Genomic DNA, 17,311 nt, shown 5'->3' on the forward strand with positions numbered 1-17,311 from the left:
GCAATCTCCAAGTCCAGAGGTTCAAAGTCCTCCTATAGATGGAAAACAAAGATAGATTTCAGAATAGTTTGGGAAGGGCTCCCTAAGCAGGCAGCTTAAAGCAGGAGAATGTCCCAGCATTGCAGGCAAAGAAGCAGTTAGTGCAAGGTCCAGAGACAGGAAAGACCTTGACATGTTCTAAAGCACTGGTTTTCCTTCTCCTTTAAACCACAATTCATGGAGTAAAAAATACACTGTAGGATGGAGGATGTAGCTTAACGGTAGAGCATTTTCCTAGCAATACTGAGGTTCTGGTTTCAATCCCCTGCACTGAAAAATAAAACTCCTTCTACATAAAATACTAAAATGCCCTCTTGTTTTTTTTTTCTTTTTATCTTCCCCTCTCCTTTTTTTTTCTTTTGAGTGGGGAAGAACTGGGGATTGAATTCAAGGGTGTTTTACACTGAGCTACATCCACCGGCTTTTTTTTTTTTTTTTTTTTAAAGAAAGAGTGAGAGAGAGTTAGAGAGAGAGAATTTTAATTTTATTTTTTAGTATTTGGCGGACACAACATCTTTGTCTGTATGTGGTGCTGAGGATCGAACCTGGGCCGCACGCATGCCAGGCGAGCACGCTACGGCTTGAGCCACATCCCCAGCCCCCAGCCACCGGCTTTTTTACTTTTTTATTCTGAGACAGGGTCCAATTAAGTTGCTTAGGGCTTTTCGAGGTGGCTGAGGCTGACCTCTAACTTGGGATCCTCCTGCCTCAGCCTTCCAAGTGGCTGAGATTGCAGGCATCTGCCACCCCATCTGGCCTTTATATTTTCTTTATCATCAGGTTACTGAGAGATAATTTAATACTATAAAATTCATTCTGTTTAGATAAATAGTTCTCTGTGCTTTGACAAATGTACCCAATCATATACATCATCCGAATCAGGATGTAGAGCCTGTCTAGCTCCTGAAAGTTCCCTTCTTTCTCTTTACACTCAGTCCCCTCCCCCAATTTGCAACCTGCTGATCTTGATGCACTCTGACCTGTTCTCTCTTTATAGATTTTTTCAAAATAGTTTTTACTATTTATGTGTCTGTTTAGAAATGAATTGATTTTTTTCTTTGCTTTTTTTAGATGTTAATCGATGTAATGATCATTTTATAAAGAACAAGCTCTTGTTTATCATTGATGTCTCTTTTTTCTGTTCTCAATTTCATTGATTTCTGCTTTAATCTTCTTTCTTATTGGATTTAACTTGTTCTTTTTTTCTGATTTATTAAAAGTAGAAGGTTTAGTCATTGATCTGAAACTTTTCTTATTTTCTAATGTAATGTTTAAATTCCCATTTAAAGGCTGGGGATGTGACTCAGCGGTAAAGCACTTGATTAGCATGTGGAATGCCCTGTGTTCATTTCCCAGCCCTGAAAAAAACAAAAAAAACAAAATGAACAAACAAACAAAAAAACCCAAAAAAAAACCATTTAAGTACAATCTTGGCTATGTTCCACAGATTTTTGTGTGTTATGTTTTCATTTTTATTCAATTCAAAGTATTTTCTAATTTCCCTTGTGACTTTTTTGACCCATTGCTTATTCATACATGTGTTGCTTAACTTGCAAATATTTGGCAGATTTTCCAGACATTTCTGATATTAATTTCTAATTTAACTCAGTTGTGGTCAGAGAATATCCTTTTTATTATTATAATTATTGTAAGTTGGTTGAGGTTGGCTTTATGGACCAGAATACAATCTATCTTGACAAATGCTCCATGTACCCTTGAAAAGAATGTGTGTTCTGTTGTTGCATGAAATTCTCTATAAATGTCAATTAGATAGTGTTTTCAGGTCTTCCATATCTTCAGCTGATTTTCTGTCTACTTGTTGATTGCTAAGACAGGAATACATCCCCAGCCCTTTTTATTTTTTGAGACAAGGCCTTACTAAGTTGCTGAGGCTGGCCTCAAATTTATGATCCTCCAGCCTCATCCTCCCAATTTACTGGGATCACAGGTGAATGCCACTGTACCAAGCTCTGTTTCTTTCTTTTTTGGTAACAGGAATTGAACTCAGGGGCACTCAACCACTGAGCCACATCCCCAGCCCTATTTTGTATTTTATTTAGAGATAGGATCTCACTGAGGTGCTTAGTCCCTCATTTTGCTGAGGCTGGCTTTGAACTTGCGATCCTCCTGTCTCAGCTTCCCAAATCGCTGGGATTACAGGCATGTGCCACTGTGCCTGGCCCAGGTCTGTTTCTTCATCTATGTGGTAATTACAAGGCTGGGTTCACTTTCTGGAAAAAAAAAAAAAATCAAGTTGTATACTTATGTATGCTTTGAGTATGCATGTTATATTTTAATAAAAAAAATCAATGAAGAAACCAAAGAACAAAAAGTCATATCATTTTATAGGACATTTTACAAAAACAACAGGTATTGATTCCTACTTTTATCTCCATTCCTGTCTGAGGCTCCTGTGTGACCCAGATGAGTAGTGCCAGTCACCCTCCAGCCATTCAAGCCCTCCAAACTGAGGCTCTAGACATTTGAGTTAAAAAGTCTTCATGTTAAAAAAATAATAATAACCCATTCAGTAAATGAGCAAATAAACTCAACAGACAATTCTCAAAAGAAATATAAAGGCTAACAAATATATGAAAAAATGTTCAACATCTTTAGTCACCTGGGAAGTGCAAATCAAAAACACACTGAAACCATTCCAGATGGCCAATGCCTATAATCCCACTGTCTGGGGGGTTGAGGCAGTAGGATTAAAAATTCAAAGCAGTGGGGGTGGGGGGCTGGGGTTATGGCTCAGTGGTAGAGCACTAGCAAGTTAAAAAAAAAAAAAAAATTCAAAGCCAACCTCAGCAATTCAGTGAGGCCCTAAGCAATTGAGACCCTGTCTCTAAATAAAATGTAAAAAGTGTTGGACTGTGGCTTGGTGTTTAAGTGTCCCTGGGTTCAATTCCTTGGTACAAAATAAAATAAAACAAAACAAAACACTGAAATTCTAACGTCCAGTTAGAAAAGCAGTCATCAGGGGCTGGGGATGTGGCTCAAGCGGTAGCGCGCTCGCCTGACATGTGTGCGGCCCAGGTTCGATCCTCAGCACCACATACAAAGATGTTGTGTCTGCCAAAAACTAAAAAATAAATAAATATTAAAATTCTCTCTCTAAAAAAAAAAAAAAGCTTCTTTAAAAAGAAAAGCAGTCATCAAGGACACCAACAATAGTAAATGCTGGCAAGAATGTGGGGGGGGGGGCAGGAAACTGACTCTGGTGGGATTGTAAAAATTGTAAATTAGTACAGCCACTATGGAAATTAGTATGGGGTTTCATCAAAAGACTAGAAATGGAACCACCATGTGACCCAGCTATTCCACTCCTTGGTATTTATCCTACAGAATTAAAGTCAGCACACTGTAGAGATGCATGCATACCTATGTTTATAGCAGCACAATTCACAAAAGCCATCCTAGGTACAGATAAAGAAAATGTGGTATGTATACACAATGAAATCTTTTTTTTTTCTTTTGGTACCAGGGATTAAACCCAGGGGTACTTAACCACCAAGTCAAATTCTCAGCTCTACCACGCGGCCTGCGCAGTGGTTTCATTAATGAGGTTCTAGGCATAAAGTTAGTTAGAAGAGATCGAAATAAAAACACAGACTCAGTTACCTTATTTTTATTGCTAGGTCCAAGACGGCTCCCCTCTGGTTCCCTCCTCCAACCGCCCAGCAGGGCAGCAGGGATTACTCAGGGCTAGCAGGAGAGAGAGAGCGAGCACGCTGGGGATCAGCCTTTTATTGGGGAACAAGAGATTTAGGGGAGAATTCCATCCAATGAAGGTTGAGGGGGGGCTGCACTCCAAGGTCAGGGTCAGTGATTGGGTCCCCGGGGTCAGTGGTCAGGCACACCCCCACACGCATGGGCTCTCTCATCAGGAAAGGGCCGGGAAAAACTTTTGCCAAAGTGCCTCAGACCCTTAACGGGAGCCACCCAATCACGTGTTAGAATGGCTTCCCACACTCAGCCCATTTTTTATATTTTATTAGAGACAGGGTCTCACCGAGTTGCTCAGGGCCTTGCTAAATTGCTGAGGCTGGGTTGGAACTTGTGATCCTCCTGCCTCTGCCTCTGCCTCCTAAGTAGCCGGGATTACAGGCACGCATGCGCCACTGCTCCTGGCACCCAATGAAATCTTATTGAGCCATAAAGAAGAACAAAATCATGCCTTTTGCAGGAAAATGGATGGAACTAGAGAGCAACATGTTAAGCAAAATAAGTGACTGAAAAAAATCAAGGTTTTGTTGTTGTTTATGGTACTGGGAATTGAACCCACGTGCTTGATCACTGAACTACATCCCCAATCCTTTTTATTTTGAGACAGAGTCTTACCAAATTGCTGAGATTGTCCTTGAACTTGTGATCCTCCTGCCTCAGCCTCTTAAGTCGCTGGCATTATAGCCCTATGCCACCATACCTGGTTAAGGGTCATATGTTTTCTTGCATATATGGAAGCTAGAGAGAAAAAAGCAAAAAGGGGCATCTTATGAAAATAAAAGGAAGACCAGTAGGGTAGACAAAGGGGGTCAGGGTTCAGCATACAGCCACACCTGTGGATAGGTCTTTGTACCAGCGGGGGGGTGGGGGGGTGAGGTTCTTTGCCTCACCTCTGTTGGCCCCCAAATTTTAGCTGACCAACCATAACAAGCAGAAGGGAGGAAGATACACCAAGCCAATTGACGGCTCCTTTTGGAAAAATTGTACCACCGATGACACCATCAGCAAAAATACCCCAACACTACCACAAGTCACTGCACCAACAGATAGTTCACAAGGTGTGGTGGTGCTGGTCTGCAATCCCAGTGACCCAGGAGCCTGAGGCAGGAGGATTGCAAGTTCGAGCCCTGCCTTGGAAATTTAGCAAGACAGCTGTCTCAAAATAAAAAATAAAAAGGACTGGGGATATAGCCCAATGGTAGTGCGCCCCAGGGTTCAATCCCTAGTCAAAACAATAACAACAAACTGGGAGTTCCAGCAAGATGAAAGCCATATCTTTTATAACTTTACCTTAATCTTAGAAGTGATATCCATCATTTTTAGCATATTCTGTTTGTTGGAAACAAGTCATGAGGTACAGTCCACACTCAAAGGGAGGGGATTACCTTAGGGCATGAATAAAGCCAGGAAGTGAGGATTGCTTGGAACCATTTTAGAAGGCTGCTTACAATATGCAATGGCAATCTAAACAGAAGTTGATAATTAATTCTACTCAGAACCTAGGGAAATGTGTCTCCATACCTCTTGTCCTGTTGTTGAAACAAAAAAATGACCAAATGCTGTGAAGATTTATGGATTGTTCTGCTGCTGACTCTAGAGAAAGACCCTTGTTTAGAATTCAAGGCAGAATTTGAGCAATACAACTGAATAGGGAAGAAGAAAGACAAATTAATGAACTTTCCAAAACCACGTTCTCAGTCAATAGGGAATGCAATACCTTCTAACATAGCGATGGTGTCTGTAGGGCCACAGTTACATATGGTGGCTGAGCAACATTTTCCTATACTAAATGGTTTCTGTTATTCTTAAACTTGTTTATAGTTGCTTCTTTTCTTACAATGAGGTCTCATCTCTCTATATGCATTGGAAGTTGAAAATATTGTAAATTAAAAATGCATTTAATGTATCTAACCAGTTGGGCATAGTAGCACACGCTTATAATAACAGCTATTTGGGAGACTGAGACAGGAGGATCACAAGTTTGATGTCAGCCTCAGCAACTTAACAAGACCCTATCTTAAAATAAAAAAATAAATAGGGCTCGGGGATGTAACTCAGTGGTAAAGAGCCCCTGGGTTCAATCCCCAGTGTAGAAAAAAAAGAAAAGAAATACACCTAACTTATCAAATGCCATAGCTTAGCAACACAGTACACTATAGAGCACTTATTATCCTTGTGTATTACCCTTGTGATTATGTGGGTGACTGGGCCCTGAGGCTCTCTGCCACTGTACAGCATTGCAAAGAATACCACATATCACCAACTAGGGAAAAGATCAAGATTGAGATTTTAAGGTGTAGCGTCTACTGAGTGTGTATCAGTTTTGTACCATCGTAAAGGAAAACATTGTAAGTCTAACCATAAGTCAGAACTGTCTGTATACATAAACCTAGGTATAACAAGCATGACTCTTGAAGTTACACTAGCAAGTAGATGGGTGACCAAAGCTTGAATTACATGTAGTTTCTAAAAGTTTTGATAAAATGTCAGATTTCTGTAAACAATTTAACTTTTAATATCTATTAATTATAATTTGCAATTTTGTTCTTTAATTTTTATTTTTGTGGTACTGGGAATGAAACCCAGGGCCTGATCAGGTACTTTACCACTAAGCTACATCCCCAGCCCTTTTTATTTTTTATTTGGAGACAGAGTCCCACTACATTGCTGAGGCTGGCCTTGAATCTGCAATCCTTCTGCCTCAGCCTTCCCAGTAACTGGGATTACAGGCGTGTGCCATCATGCCTGGCTACAAATTATGCAACGTTTGATCATAGTTGGATTTAACTTTTTAATTTTTTAGTTCGTTACCATCAACTGAACACAGATTATGTGAAAATCTTGATTATAGCAACATAATTAGTAACTTCACTGAAATGAAGACAAGAAAAACAAATTTGTAGTGTGTATATGTGTGTGTGTGTGTGTGTATTTATAAATAATGTGCTTCTGTTTTATTACTCATTCAACCATATCTGGTCTACCCTCAGAATTCCTAAATACATGCAATAATAAAAAAAATGTGGTCATTTAAATATTTTCCTAACTGTGTATCTGTGAGGGGCAAAGAACCAATTTTTTTCTCCCCCTACTCCTGCTCTCTTCTGGTACCAGATTTTTATGGGGTCCCTCCCCCCACCACACACACACACCAAGAAATTCTCCAATAGACATCTACTGGGTGGTTTTGTTTTTGTTTTTGTTTTTGGCACTAGGGATAGAACCCAGAGGCCCTTAATCATTGAGCCACATCCCCAGTCCTTTTTTATTTTTTATTTTGAGACAGGGTTTTGGTAAATTGCTTAGTGCCTCACTAAATTGCTGAGGCTGGCTTTGAATTTGTGATCCTCCAGCCTCAGCCTCACGAGAAGCTGCTGGGATTACAGGCGTGTGTGACGGTGCCCAGCTATTGGGCATTTTTAATTAAATTCTGACACTAACTACCTGGAGTTAGATCCTATAGGGTGTGGGCTCAGTCCCACAAGACTGCTCTCTACCAATGGAAAATAGTGGAGTACCACCTATACTTCTGACCCACTAGTTACAAACCCGGGTTCCCACAATTCTCTCCTTGGGTTCAATTAATTTGCTGGAGCTCACAGGACTAAGGACAGCCATTTCTTGATTATTACAAAGGTTATTTCAATACAGAGATATAGCCACATGAAAAGTGCACAGGGCAAGATCTGGAAAGGAGCAGGGAAAGGGACAGGGAGCTTCTGTCCCTGTGAAGTTGGGATGGATCGTTCTCCATCCAGAAAACTTATCAAATCTTGTCTCCAGAGTTTTTTTTTTTTTTTAACATTTATTTTATTTTTTTAGTTCTCGGCGGACACAACATCTTTGTTGGTATGTGGTGCTGAGGATCGAACCCGGGCCGCACGCACGCCAGGCGAGCGCGCTACCGCTTGAGCCACATCCCCAGCCCAGTCTCCAGAGTTTTTAATGGAGCTTAATCTCCAGTCCGCCTCCCTTCCCTGAAGTTGGTGGATGGGACTGAAACCTTGGTCTTTCCGGAGACCAGACTCCACAGGCTAACTATGGGTCCCACTAAGTCACCCCACTAGCATAAGCTCTGATGCCCCAGTGACAACTTACTCCCTCCAGGTTTCTCCACCAGCTACTGCTCAGAGCACAGCGCTCCGCAGGCAAACTCTCGGTCCTCCTTAGAGTTTCCCCAATAATCGAGTTCCAGACACACGCCCTCGCCCCGCTGACCAATCACGCTCTTTCTTACTTCAAGAACTTCTCTTGACTCAGGCAGTCCAGTTATAATCCTCCCGGGGCATCGCAGGTAACAGGAATTAGGGAGTCCTCTTGGTTTTAAAGAGTCCCACCCTCAGCCACCCACAGAACCCGAAAGCACTGCGCCTGCGCGAACTGGGACACCGCCCCCGCCCCCTGCCTCCGAGCCCTCCCCGCCTTCCCTACCCAGTGGCTCAGCCGAGACCACCTAACGCGGCGGCTACCCGCCAGAAAGCCGCAAGTGGCTACAGCTGCCCGATTGACCGCGGCTCACACTAGGTCATCTTGCTCACTGTGGCGGCCCAAGACTGACCCTTGAGCCTAGACTCAAAATGATGGACAGTTGCAGTTTATGTCTCTAGGTTGGTCCCTCCGTTTTCAAATCACTGGATTATACTATGGTAAAGCTGATCAGAGTTGAGAAATCATTTACTGTAGGCCTGTCACGTCACCCTGGATGATTGAATAATTGCTCCCAAGATTCAGAGACCCTTTTCTCCTTTCTCTCCGGTGTTGGAATTAGGGTCAAGAACGGCAGGTGCAGGACTTGCCATAGCCTAGCCGCGTCCCTTAATCTTGGCAGTGCTGAGCCAAGGCTTGCATCCCAGGCCCACTTATCCAGCCAGCTGTCAGACCATGGGTGAGAATGGCACAGGAGGAAGGCAATGTGGAGGGAGATGTGTTCCTGGCATTTGCTCAAGGTCCCTCTCCTCCCAGGAGTCCCCTGCAACGTGCTTTGGACAAGGCCTTCCTTATTTTCCTGATTCTGTTCTTGACACTGCTGATGTTGGAGGCTGCTTATAAGCTGCTGTGGATTCTACCATACGCAAAACTGGGGGACTGGCTCCTAGGGACACCTCAGAAAGAGGAAGAGCTGGAATTGTGACCACCATTCCTATAAACTTCCTCTTTCCTTGCCACAGAGGTGAGAAGGGAGACAGGAGGGAAATAGGACTGTTGGGGCCTGTGGTGGGGATACTGGACAGCTTATGTCAGCAGTCTAAAATTTCTGCACCTACAGTCTGGGTAACAATTTGTTTAAAGTATATGCTCCCTTACATATTTTGTAAAACTTTTAAATTGACACAGAATTATTGTACATATTCATAAGGAACACTGTTATTTTGACCCGTTTATGATGCGCAGTGATCAAATCAGAGTAATTATCACATCCATCACTTCAAATATTTATCATTTGTGTTAGGAACATTCAAAGTCCTGTCTTCCAGCTATTTTGAAATATAAAATAAATTATTAACTATTGTCATCTTATTATTCTATAGAACACTAGAACTTAATAATCCTTTTTTTTTAAACTCTCTATCCCCCTATACCCTTCCCAACCTCTGACAACCACTATTCTACTCTCTACTTCTATGAGGTCAACTTTTTAAGCTTCCACATATGAGAACATGTAATATTTGTTCATTACTTATTTCACTTAACATAGTGTCCTCCAGGTTCATTCATGTTGCCTTTTTATGGCTGATATCTCTCTCTCTCTCTCTCTCTCCCCCCCTCCCTCCCTCCCTCCCTCTCTCTCTCTCTCTCTCTCTCTATATATATATATATATATATATATGGATATTTATGGATATATATGGATATATATATATGGATATATATATATATGGATATAGATAGATAGATAGATAGATAGATAGATAGATAGATACATGGTATTTTGGTATTTTCTTCACCCATTCATCCATTATTCATGGACACCAATGTTGATTCTGTATCTTTAATTTTTTTTAGTTGTAGTTGGACACAATACCTTTATTTTTTTAATTTTTATATGGTGCTATATAAAACCCAGCGCCTCACACATGCTAGGTGAGCACTCTACTGCTGAGCTACAACCCCAGCCCTGATTCTGTATTTTGATTTTTGTATATCCTGGATATTAATCCCTTGATGGATGATGGTTTGCAAATATTTTCTGCTGTTCTGCCTGCTGTCTGTCCACTCTGTTGGATGTTCCCTTTGCTGTGCTGGAACCTTCATATATTTCAAAGTAGGCATCCAAAATTTTTCATTATCAATTAAAATTGTTTCAAGGATGTAGTTCCTGGCATGTTAAAAATATTCATGTTTTAAGATAAGAAAAATTGCTTTTCTGAAAGTCCAGGGGGTTTAAAATACCACAGCATCTTGGTACCTACCACCACCCATTTAAAATAATCACTTATGAATTGGGACACATTCCTTTTTTTTTTTTTTTTTTTTTTGTGGTGCTGGGGATTGAACCCAGGGCCTTGTGTATGCAAGCAAGCACCCAACCAACTGAGCTATATTCCCAGCCCAGAACACATCCCTTTCTTTCATCAATTTTTCTTCTTGAACTCTTATTACCATTTCACTTTTTTTTTTAGAGTTTTTTAATATATATATTTTTTAGCTTTCGGCGGACACAACGTTTTTGTTTGTATGTGGTGGTGAGGATCGAACCCGGGCCGAACGCATGCCAGACAAGCGCGCTATGAGCCACATCCCCAGCCCACCATTTCACTTCTTGACAATTGTTTTTTTTTTTTTTTTTTTTTTGAGGGGGGTGGTACCCAACCACTCTGAGCCACATCCCCAGACCTATTTTTTATTTTTTTTTTAAGAGACAAGGTCTCAGCGAGTTGCTGAGCACTTTGCTTTTGTGAGGCTGGTTTTGTATTCAAGATCCTCCTGCCTCAGCACCAGGGTGCCCGGCTTGGCCAGGCCGTCTGTTTTTTTTTTTTTTTTTTTTAAGGGAGGGAGGGGGGGAGAGGGAGGGAGAGAGAGAGAAAGAGAATTTTTTTAATATTTATTTTTTAGTTTTCGGCGGACACAACATCTTTATTTGTATGTGGTGCTGAGGATGAACCCAGCGCAGCGTGAATGCCAGGCAAGCAAGCCACCACTTGAGCCACATCCCCAGCCCCAGGCCGTCTGTTTTTATACTTGAAAGTTTTTTGTTTTGTGCTGGGGATTGAACCAATGGCCTTGCACATGCTAAGTGGGGATTCTAAGCCATATCCTAGCCCCTAGCCCTGTAGTTTTTATACTGACCAATCATATCTCTCTGTATATACATATATATTGAGAAGCAAACTCTTTGTTATGATTGTAGGACTCCAGTTAAAAATTTTTGTGTTATCATTATAATAATCCGCAGGGCCCAGTGGTCTACCCCTGTAATACTAGAGGCTCATGAGGTTGAGGCAGGAGGATCCTGAGTTCAAGGTCAGCCTCGGCAATTTAGTGAGGCCCTAAACAACTCAATGAGACCCTGTCTCTAAATATATAAAAGGGCTGGAGATGTGGCTCCTTGGTTAAACGGCCCTGGATTCAATCCCGGGTTAAAAAAAATATATATTAAATAGTGTAAAAATATGCAAATTTTTATATTAACGCGAAATTTTAATAAATTAGAAGAGGTAGTGTTCACAGAGCTTTGATGAAATAGGCTACATGCTTCTATATTTAACAGGTAAGATTGCCCCAGAGGATTTCATAGTTGAGAACTACCTCTCTCTCTCTCTCTCTCTTTTTTTTTCCTCTTTTTAAGAGGAAGAAGGTCCATCATGAAAAGGAAGGGGAAAGGGGGAATCTAATGTCCGTGTCTATTTAGGAAGACCAGTTTCAGGAAAATCGAGAATCTGAAAATTAAATTCTTTATATCTCAAGTCTCAACTTTTTGGAAAGTTTTCCTGTTCCCCAATTTGAAGGCTGTAGGTTTAGACAATGTAGAGAAGCGATGTGGGATTCCTCAATTGAAGGGTGACTTTGAGGTTCTGGGAGTCCTGAGAGTGACAGGAACGTAAGGTCTGCGGTCTTGGATTTTGGCATGGTGCCCACCACTTGTGGAATGCGGAAGAATGAACAGGTGGGGCTCTCAGTAACTGGGACCATATTAACCTTTCTGGTTTCTTCATCTCTCACCTCTCGACCCAGCCTTGCCTCCAGGAGCCCCTTCAACCTCCCTAAATTGGGCGAGGCGGGCATCACACCCGATTTCTTCTCTCTTCGTTCTTTACTCGACTCTCAAGAAGAGGAGGCGAGACCTGCGGTATTTTATGAGCCTCATTCCGTCTCCCAGCTCTCCTGGCGGCAATTTGCACGAGTTCTTCTCAAAGTCCCAGCCCCTTCATCACCCGCCCTCCGGGCTCTGGACCTCTACGACAAAGCAGGGTCTTGGTCTTCACCGCCGGCCCTTCTTGTCCTTCAGAGAAGAACCACTCGGGCCCCATCAGCTTGGTTGGTCTGTAGTTCTCTAGTGGAGCTTGAACAGCAAATCAGCAATAGCAATAATAAGCACAACCCATCTGTGTAGCGCGTTGTGCTCATTTGTATGTATGATGATTTCTCAATCAGAGACCCAGCCTCCGGCAGTGGAGGTAGCTGCTGGACAGCGGCAAGCAGCGCGCTGCCTTTGTAGTGAAGGGGCAAGCGCAGTCGATTAAGCCGTGGAAACAGGTGCCTCCGAAAAGGGAAAGCGGGGCCGGAAGGCGTGCCAACAGCCCAGCGAAAGGAAAAGATTTTATTTCCCACTTCAGACACTCCAGCCTTTTCAGGAAACGCTGCACAGCCTTAGAGTGACCAATGCTTTATCTACCCTGCACCGCCCTCTTCCCCTCCGTGGAAAGGTGGTTTAATCCTCCCTGCACGCGACTCGCGGGCGGTTGGGCCCGAGACCAGGAAGTTTCTGATTGGTCAAGTCGTAGAAGCACCGGATGAAAAGAGCTCCAAGGCTGCAGGCCCGAGTCCCCAAGAAGCCAGTGCCGTACGGCAAAATGGTGGTTCCCAGGTACTTTGGGACGCCTTGCGGGGACAAGCCCCGCCCCTTACAGGTTAAAGGGAAGAGAATCTTAGAGTATGTGGGCGGGCCTACAGCCACTTCCGGCCACTGGAAGCCTGAGTTCCGTACAATATGGCCGCGCTTGGTTGCATGTAGGCGGAAACTCTGCGACTTCCGGTCCGGAGTGGGGCCTGCGGTGGGAGGGGGAAGAAAGGCGCAGGGAACCATGCGAGGTTCCGAGATCAGCGGCGAGGGTCGCCTGGAGAGACCGTTTTTGAGGTGGGGGCCTGACCATGCGGGGAGTTAAGGCAGGGGCGGGGATATAGAGGAAGAGGTATTGGGGTAACCTGGGTACTGAGTCTGAGGGGCAAGCTATAGTACCTTCCCGTTCCTGAAGGGGAGTGGGGCGGCCGGGGCCCGAACTGGGGGAGGGGGTACTTGGCGGGAAGCTCATACACCGACCCGGCCTGACTCAGTGTTGGAGTCCGAGAGGAATCTGGAGAGCCTGGAGGCGGGGTGCTCACAGTCGGTTACTAGTCACTGAGAGAATGGGGAAAATTAGGGTGGGGTGGCAGGGAGGGGACTTGTTGAAAAATCTCCACATAAAGGTTCTTTAGAACCTGAGAGGAACCAATTAGAAGGTGAAATATGAAGATAATTAATGGAGGGGAAAGGAGAATGGGTTGTTGGGAGGGACCTCTTTCACTCAGTCTAGAAGTTGGGGTGATCATTCGGGATGGAGTGTGGGTTTGGCGTGTTTGAGGGTGAGGGGTAAACACGTGAGATGGCATTGACAGGAGGGGTGTGTTCCCTATGGAAGCGGGTTTCAGGGAAACTTGGGATGCAGTGTAGGAGGTGGTACTAGAATTGAGAGTAAGAATTGCCAACTATGAAAAAGTGGGGAAATGGAACTGAAAGACCGGAAATTGACATGAGGGGTGGAGCTGGGGGCGGGGCCTTAAGGTTTCGAGGAGGTTTGCCCTCTCACATGTAAAGTTGCTGAAGATAGGCAGTGAGGACACTTTTGGCAGAGCTAGGAGGTACTGAAACGTAAGGTGATTGGAATATGTGCGAGCTGAAGGGATGGGGCTGTCTATGCTGGAGGGGTTCTTTCTGAGGCCCCATCCCCTTCCAGCAGGAATTCCGAAATCCCCAACACTTCCTCCCTCCTGGGGATTTGATCCCCCATGGCCACCGCTAATAGCATCATTGTGCTGGATGATGATGATGAAGATGAAGCAGCTGCTCAGCCAGGGCCCTCCCACCCACTCCCCAATTCGACCTCACCCCGGCCAGAAGCCCCTGGCTCCTCTGAGCCCCATGGGGCCGGAGGAAGCAGTAGTTCGGGCGGCAAGAAATGCTACAAGTTGGAAAATGAGAAGCTGTTTGAAGAGGTGAGCTTTAGGGGAGAAGATTCTTGTGCCCTAGGGAGGGGGATGGCTGACTGGCTCTCCTGTCTTGTCTTCCTCACTAACCCCAAGTTGCCTTCTTTCTCTCAACTCTCTCCCTTGTTTCTTTCCCCTTCCTTTTTTCCTTGAATCGTCTAGTTCCTTGAACTGTGTAAGACACAGACATCGGACCACCCTGAGGTGGTCCCATTCCTCTATAACCGGCAGCAGCGTGCCCACTCTCTGTTTTTGGCTTCTGCGGAGTTCTGCAACATCCTTTCTCGGGTCTTATCTCGGGCCCGGAACCGGCCATCTAAGCTCTATGTCTACATCAATGAGCTCTGCACTGTTCTCAAGGCCCACTCAGCCAAGAAGAAGCTGAACCTTACCCCTGCTGCCACCACTTCTAGTGAGCCATCTGGGAATAATCCTCCCACAGATTCTGCTTCAGACCCTGCAAATGCTGAAACTACTGCTTCTGAGACCCCAAGGACCCGTGGTTCTCGGAGGCAGATCCAGCGCTTAGAGCAGCTGCTGGCACTCTACGTTGCAGAGATTCGTCGACTGCAGGAGAAAGAGCTGGATCTTTCAGAGTTGGATGACCCAGACTCCACATATCTGCAGGAGGCCCGGTTGAAGCGTAAACTGATTCGCCTCTTTGGGCGTCTGTGTGAGCTGAAGGACTGTTCTTCGTTGACAGGCCGTGTCATAGAGCAGCGCATCCCCTACCGTGGTACTCGCTACCCAGAGGTTAATAGGCGCATTGAGCGGCTCATCAACAAGCCAGGGCCTGATACCTTCCCTGACTATGGAGATGTGTTGAGGGCTATAGAGAAGGCAGCTACTCGTCACAGTCTTGGCCTTCCCCGCCAGCAGCTCCAGGTCCTGGCTCAAGATGCCTTCCGAGATGTGGGCGTCAGGTTACAGGAGCGACGCCACCTTGATCTCATCTATAACTTTGGCTGTCACCTCACAGATGACTATAGGCCAGGTAGGGGGTTAGAAGGATGCTCATCAGTGATTCTTTAGTAGCGGAGGGGGCATGTCCCTAATTCCTTCCAGGGTTTGGGCTGAGTGCTCTCACTATATCTTCCCACATAGGCATTGATCCTGCACTATCGGATCCTGCATTGGCCCGGCGCCTTCGGGAAAACCGAAGCTTGGCTTTGAGCCGGCTGGATGAGGTCATTACCAAATATGCAATGATGCAAGACAAAAGTGAGGAGGGCGAGAGACAGAGGAGAAGAGCCCGGCTTCCCGGCACCTCTTCCCCCTCTGCAGAACCCCGCAAAGCCTTGGATTCTGGTGAGGTGTGGAAGGGATACACCCTTAAGAGAGACCTTATCCTCTCCCCCACAGTAACCACCAGGGATTCCAGGGTGACCAAGAGGGGGTGTGCAGAAGGAATGCAAGAACTGAACCCTCTGGGGCAAGGAATTTCTTAGGAAAACTGCTTTTTCCCTCAGGGCCCTAGTGGCATGGCATCTCCAAAGTGCCCTGCTACCTCCAAGGCTGAGACAGATGATGAAGAAGATGAGGAAACTGATGATGAGGAGGAGGAGGAAGAGGAAGAGGAGGTCACTGATTCTGAAGAAGAGGAGGATCTAGAACAGATACCTGAAGGTCAGGGGGATGATGAAGAGGAAGAAGAGGAAGAAGAAGAGAAGGAGGAGAGAGCAGGTATGTAAGAGAAACCTCCTTCTTGTAAGTTCTACTCTTTTGGGCATCAGCCACCTGTTGAGACTCTTTTCTTTCCTCTTATTCTTAGTTTATTTTCAGTAGTATTTCCCTCTTAGTCCTCATACTACTACTCCCTTCTTTTTTTCTTTCTCAGGTAAGGATGGAGACAAGAGCTCCATGTCCCCACCACATATTTCCAATGAAAAGAAGCTGGAATCTGGCAAAGAGATCAGCAGGTCTTCAGGGGAGCAGCAAAACAAAGAACTCACACTGTCACCAGCTTCACAGTTGGAAGAACCTCTGGCTCCCTCCAGCATTCATGCAGAAAGCAGTGGAGAACATCTTGAAGAGTTGCCCCTGGAGGAAGAGAGCCCTATGTCTCAGATCTTTGAGCTAGAGATTGAAGCATTGCCCGTGGATGCTACCCCTTCCCCTGAAGGCAGCGATATTTCCTCATCCAGGAAGCAGACAGAGGATCCCCTCACCACTGTCTTGGAGAATGGGGCAGCCATGGTCACCTCCACGTCCTTCAATGGAGGTGTCTCTCCCCATATTTGGGGAGGTTCCAGTCCCCCCTGCAAGAAATCTCGGAAGGAGAGGAAGCATAAAGGATCTGGACCATTAGAAAACAGGTAAAAACAACAGGAGGAAGAAGAGAAGTTGAGGAGGGATTGCCGGGGGCTTTCTTCAGAGAAATACTGGAGAACTGAGTCTGCTGGGAGAGCCTGTGCACCCTCCCTCCAGCCTTAGGTCCTCATACTCTTCATGCATTTGTTTTGTCCTCAGCTTTGTAGAAGATCAAAAGGCAGTGCATGAGAAGAATGGGAAGAAAATATATACCCTGTCCAGCCCACCTTCCCCCTTGGCTTCCACAGTCCCAGTTGCCGATTCCTCCACGAGGGTGGACTCTCCCAGTCATGGCCTGGTGACCAGCTCCCTCTGTAGTCCTTCTCCAGCCCGGTTGTCCCAAATTCCCCAATTACAACCTCCCCGGCCTGGCACTTACAAGGTAAGAGGGGAGGCTGTTTTTCCCCTTACAGTTCATTCTCTTTCATTGCTTCAGTTCTGTAAATATGACACCTGCCACATCTTCCCTTTTTCCCATTCTGTTTTTTTTAATCTCCTAAGTCATTCCCTCATACTTCTCCTCCAGTACTCCAGACTTTTCTCTCACTTCCCTGCAGATGAGTGTGGCCACACAGTGTGATCCAGAGGAGATCATCGTACTCTCAGACTCTGATTAGCTGCCTCCTCCTCTCCCTGCCTCTAAAATGTTTTGGGATAGCATTTGGAGGATGGTGGGAAGCAGATGACCGAGGAAGGGATGGACTGAGCTAATCTCTTTTTGGTGGTGATTCTTTTAAACAAAGCTTAAGTTTTACACAGAAACATTAATAAAGTTCTTTTCTTATTGTATTCCTGTCTTTTCCTTGTCCTTCTGTTGTCACAGCTTGGTATCAGC

The 17,311-nt window shown here is 44.8% G+C and overlaps 2 protein-coding genes and 1 long non-coding RNA gene across 7 annotated transcripts; 2 read left to right on the forward strand and 1 right to left on the reverse strand.

Annotated features, from left to right (window-relative positions):
* Positions 1 to 1,469: 1,469 nt before the first annotated feature.
* Positions 1,470 to 8,125, reverse strand: LOC110597490 (uncharacterized). 3 transcript variants are annotated; one of them, XR_013425269.1, is made up of 4 exons: positions 8,003 to 8,125; positions 5,287 to 5,408; positions 4,381 to 4,503; positions 1,470 to 2,270 (listed from the first exon to the last, which is right to left on the reverse strand). It is a non-coding gene; the product is annotated as an uncharacterized LOC110597490 (long non-coding RNA). The 3 variants fall into 3 exon arrangements; XR_002483244.3 differs by lacking the exon at positions 4,381 to 4,503; XR_002483243.3 differs by lacking the exons at positions 4,381 to 4,503; positions 8,003 to 8,125 and adding an exon at positions 7,864 to 7,996.
* Positions 8,126 to 8,324: 199 nt separating this feature from the next.
* Positions 8,325 to 12,456, forward strand: Smim40 (small integral membrane protein 40). The gene is made up of 2 exons (XM_040283685.2): positions 8,325 to 8,935; positions 11,938 to 12,456. The coding sequence occupies exon 1, from the start codon at positions 8,657 to 8,659 to the stop codon at positions 8,894 to 8,896; it is 240 nt and encodes a 79-aa protein (XP_040139619.2). The 5' UTR covers positions 8,325 to 8,656; the 3' UTR covers positions 8,897 to 8,935; positions 11,938 to 12,456.
* A 192-nt stretch (positions 12,457 to 12,648) lies between these two features.
* On the forward strand, positions 12,649 to 17,265 carry Daxx (death domain associated protein). 3 transcript variants are annotated; one of them, XM_040282454.2, is made up of 8 exons: positions 12,649 to 12,790; positions 13,917 to 14,175; positions 14,329 to 15,160; positions 15,271 to 15,479; positions 15,636 to 15,849; positions 16,004 to 16,481; positions 16,636 to 16,858; positions 17,034 to 17,265. In XM_040282454.2, the coding sequence occupies exons 2-8, from the start codon at positions 13,969 to 13,971 to the stop codon at positions 17,091 to 17,093; spliced, it is 2,223 nt and encodes a 740-aa protein (XP_040138388.2). In that variant the 5' UTR covers positions 12,649 to 12,790; positions 13,917 to 13,968; the 3' UTR covers positions 17,094 to 17,265. The 3 variants fall into 3 exon arrangements, with proteins under 3 accessions (XP_040138388.2, XP_013211280.2, XP_013211279.2); XM_013355826.4 differs by lacking the exon at positions 12,649 to 12,790 and adding an exon at positions 12,903 to 13,060 and having other exon boundaries at positions 13,920 to 14,175; XM_013355825.4 differs by lacking the exon at positions 12,649 to 12,790 and adding an exon at positions 12,915 to 13,060.
* The last annotated feature ends 46 nt before the right edge of the window (positions 17,266 to 17,311 follow it).

Source organism: Ictidomys tridecemlineatus, chromosome 8, assembly GCF_052094955.1.
Source record: "Ictidomys tridecemlineatus isolate mIctTri1 chromosome 8, mIctTri1.hap1, whole genome shotgun sequence".
Lineage (NCBI taxonomy): Eukaryota > Metazoa > Chordata > Mammalia > Rodentia > Sciuridae > Ictidomys > Ictidomys tridecemlineatus.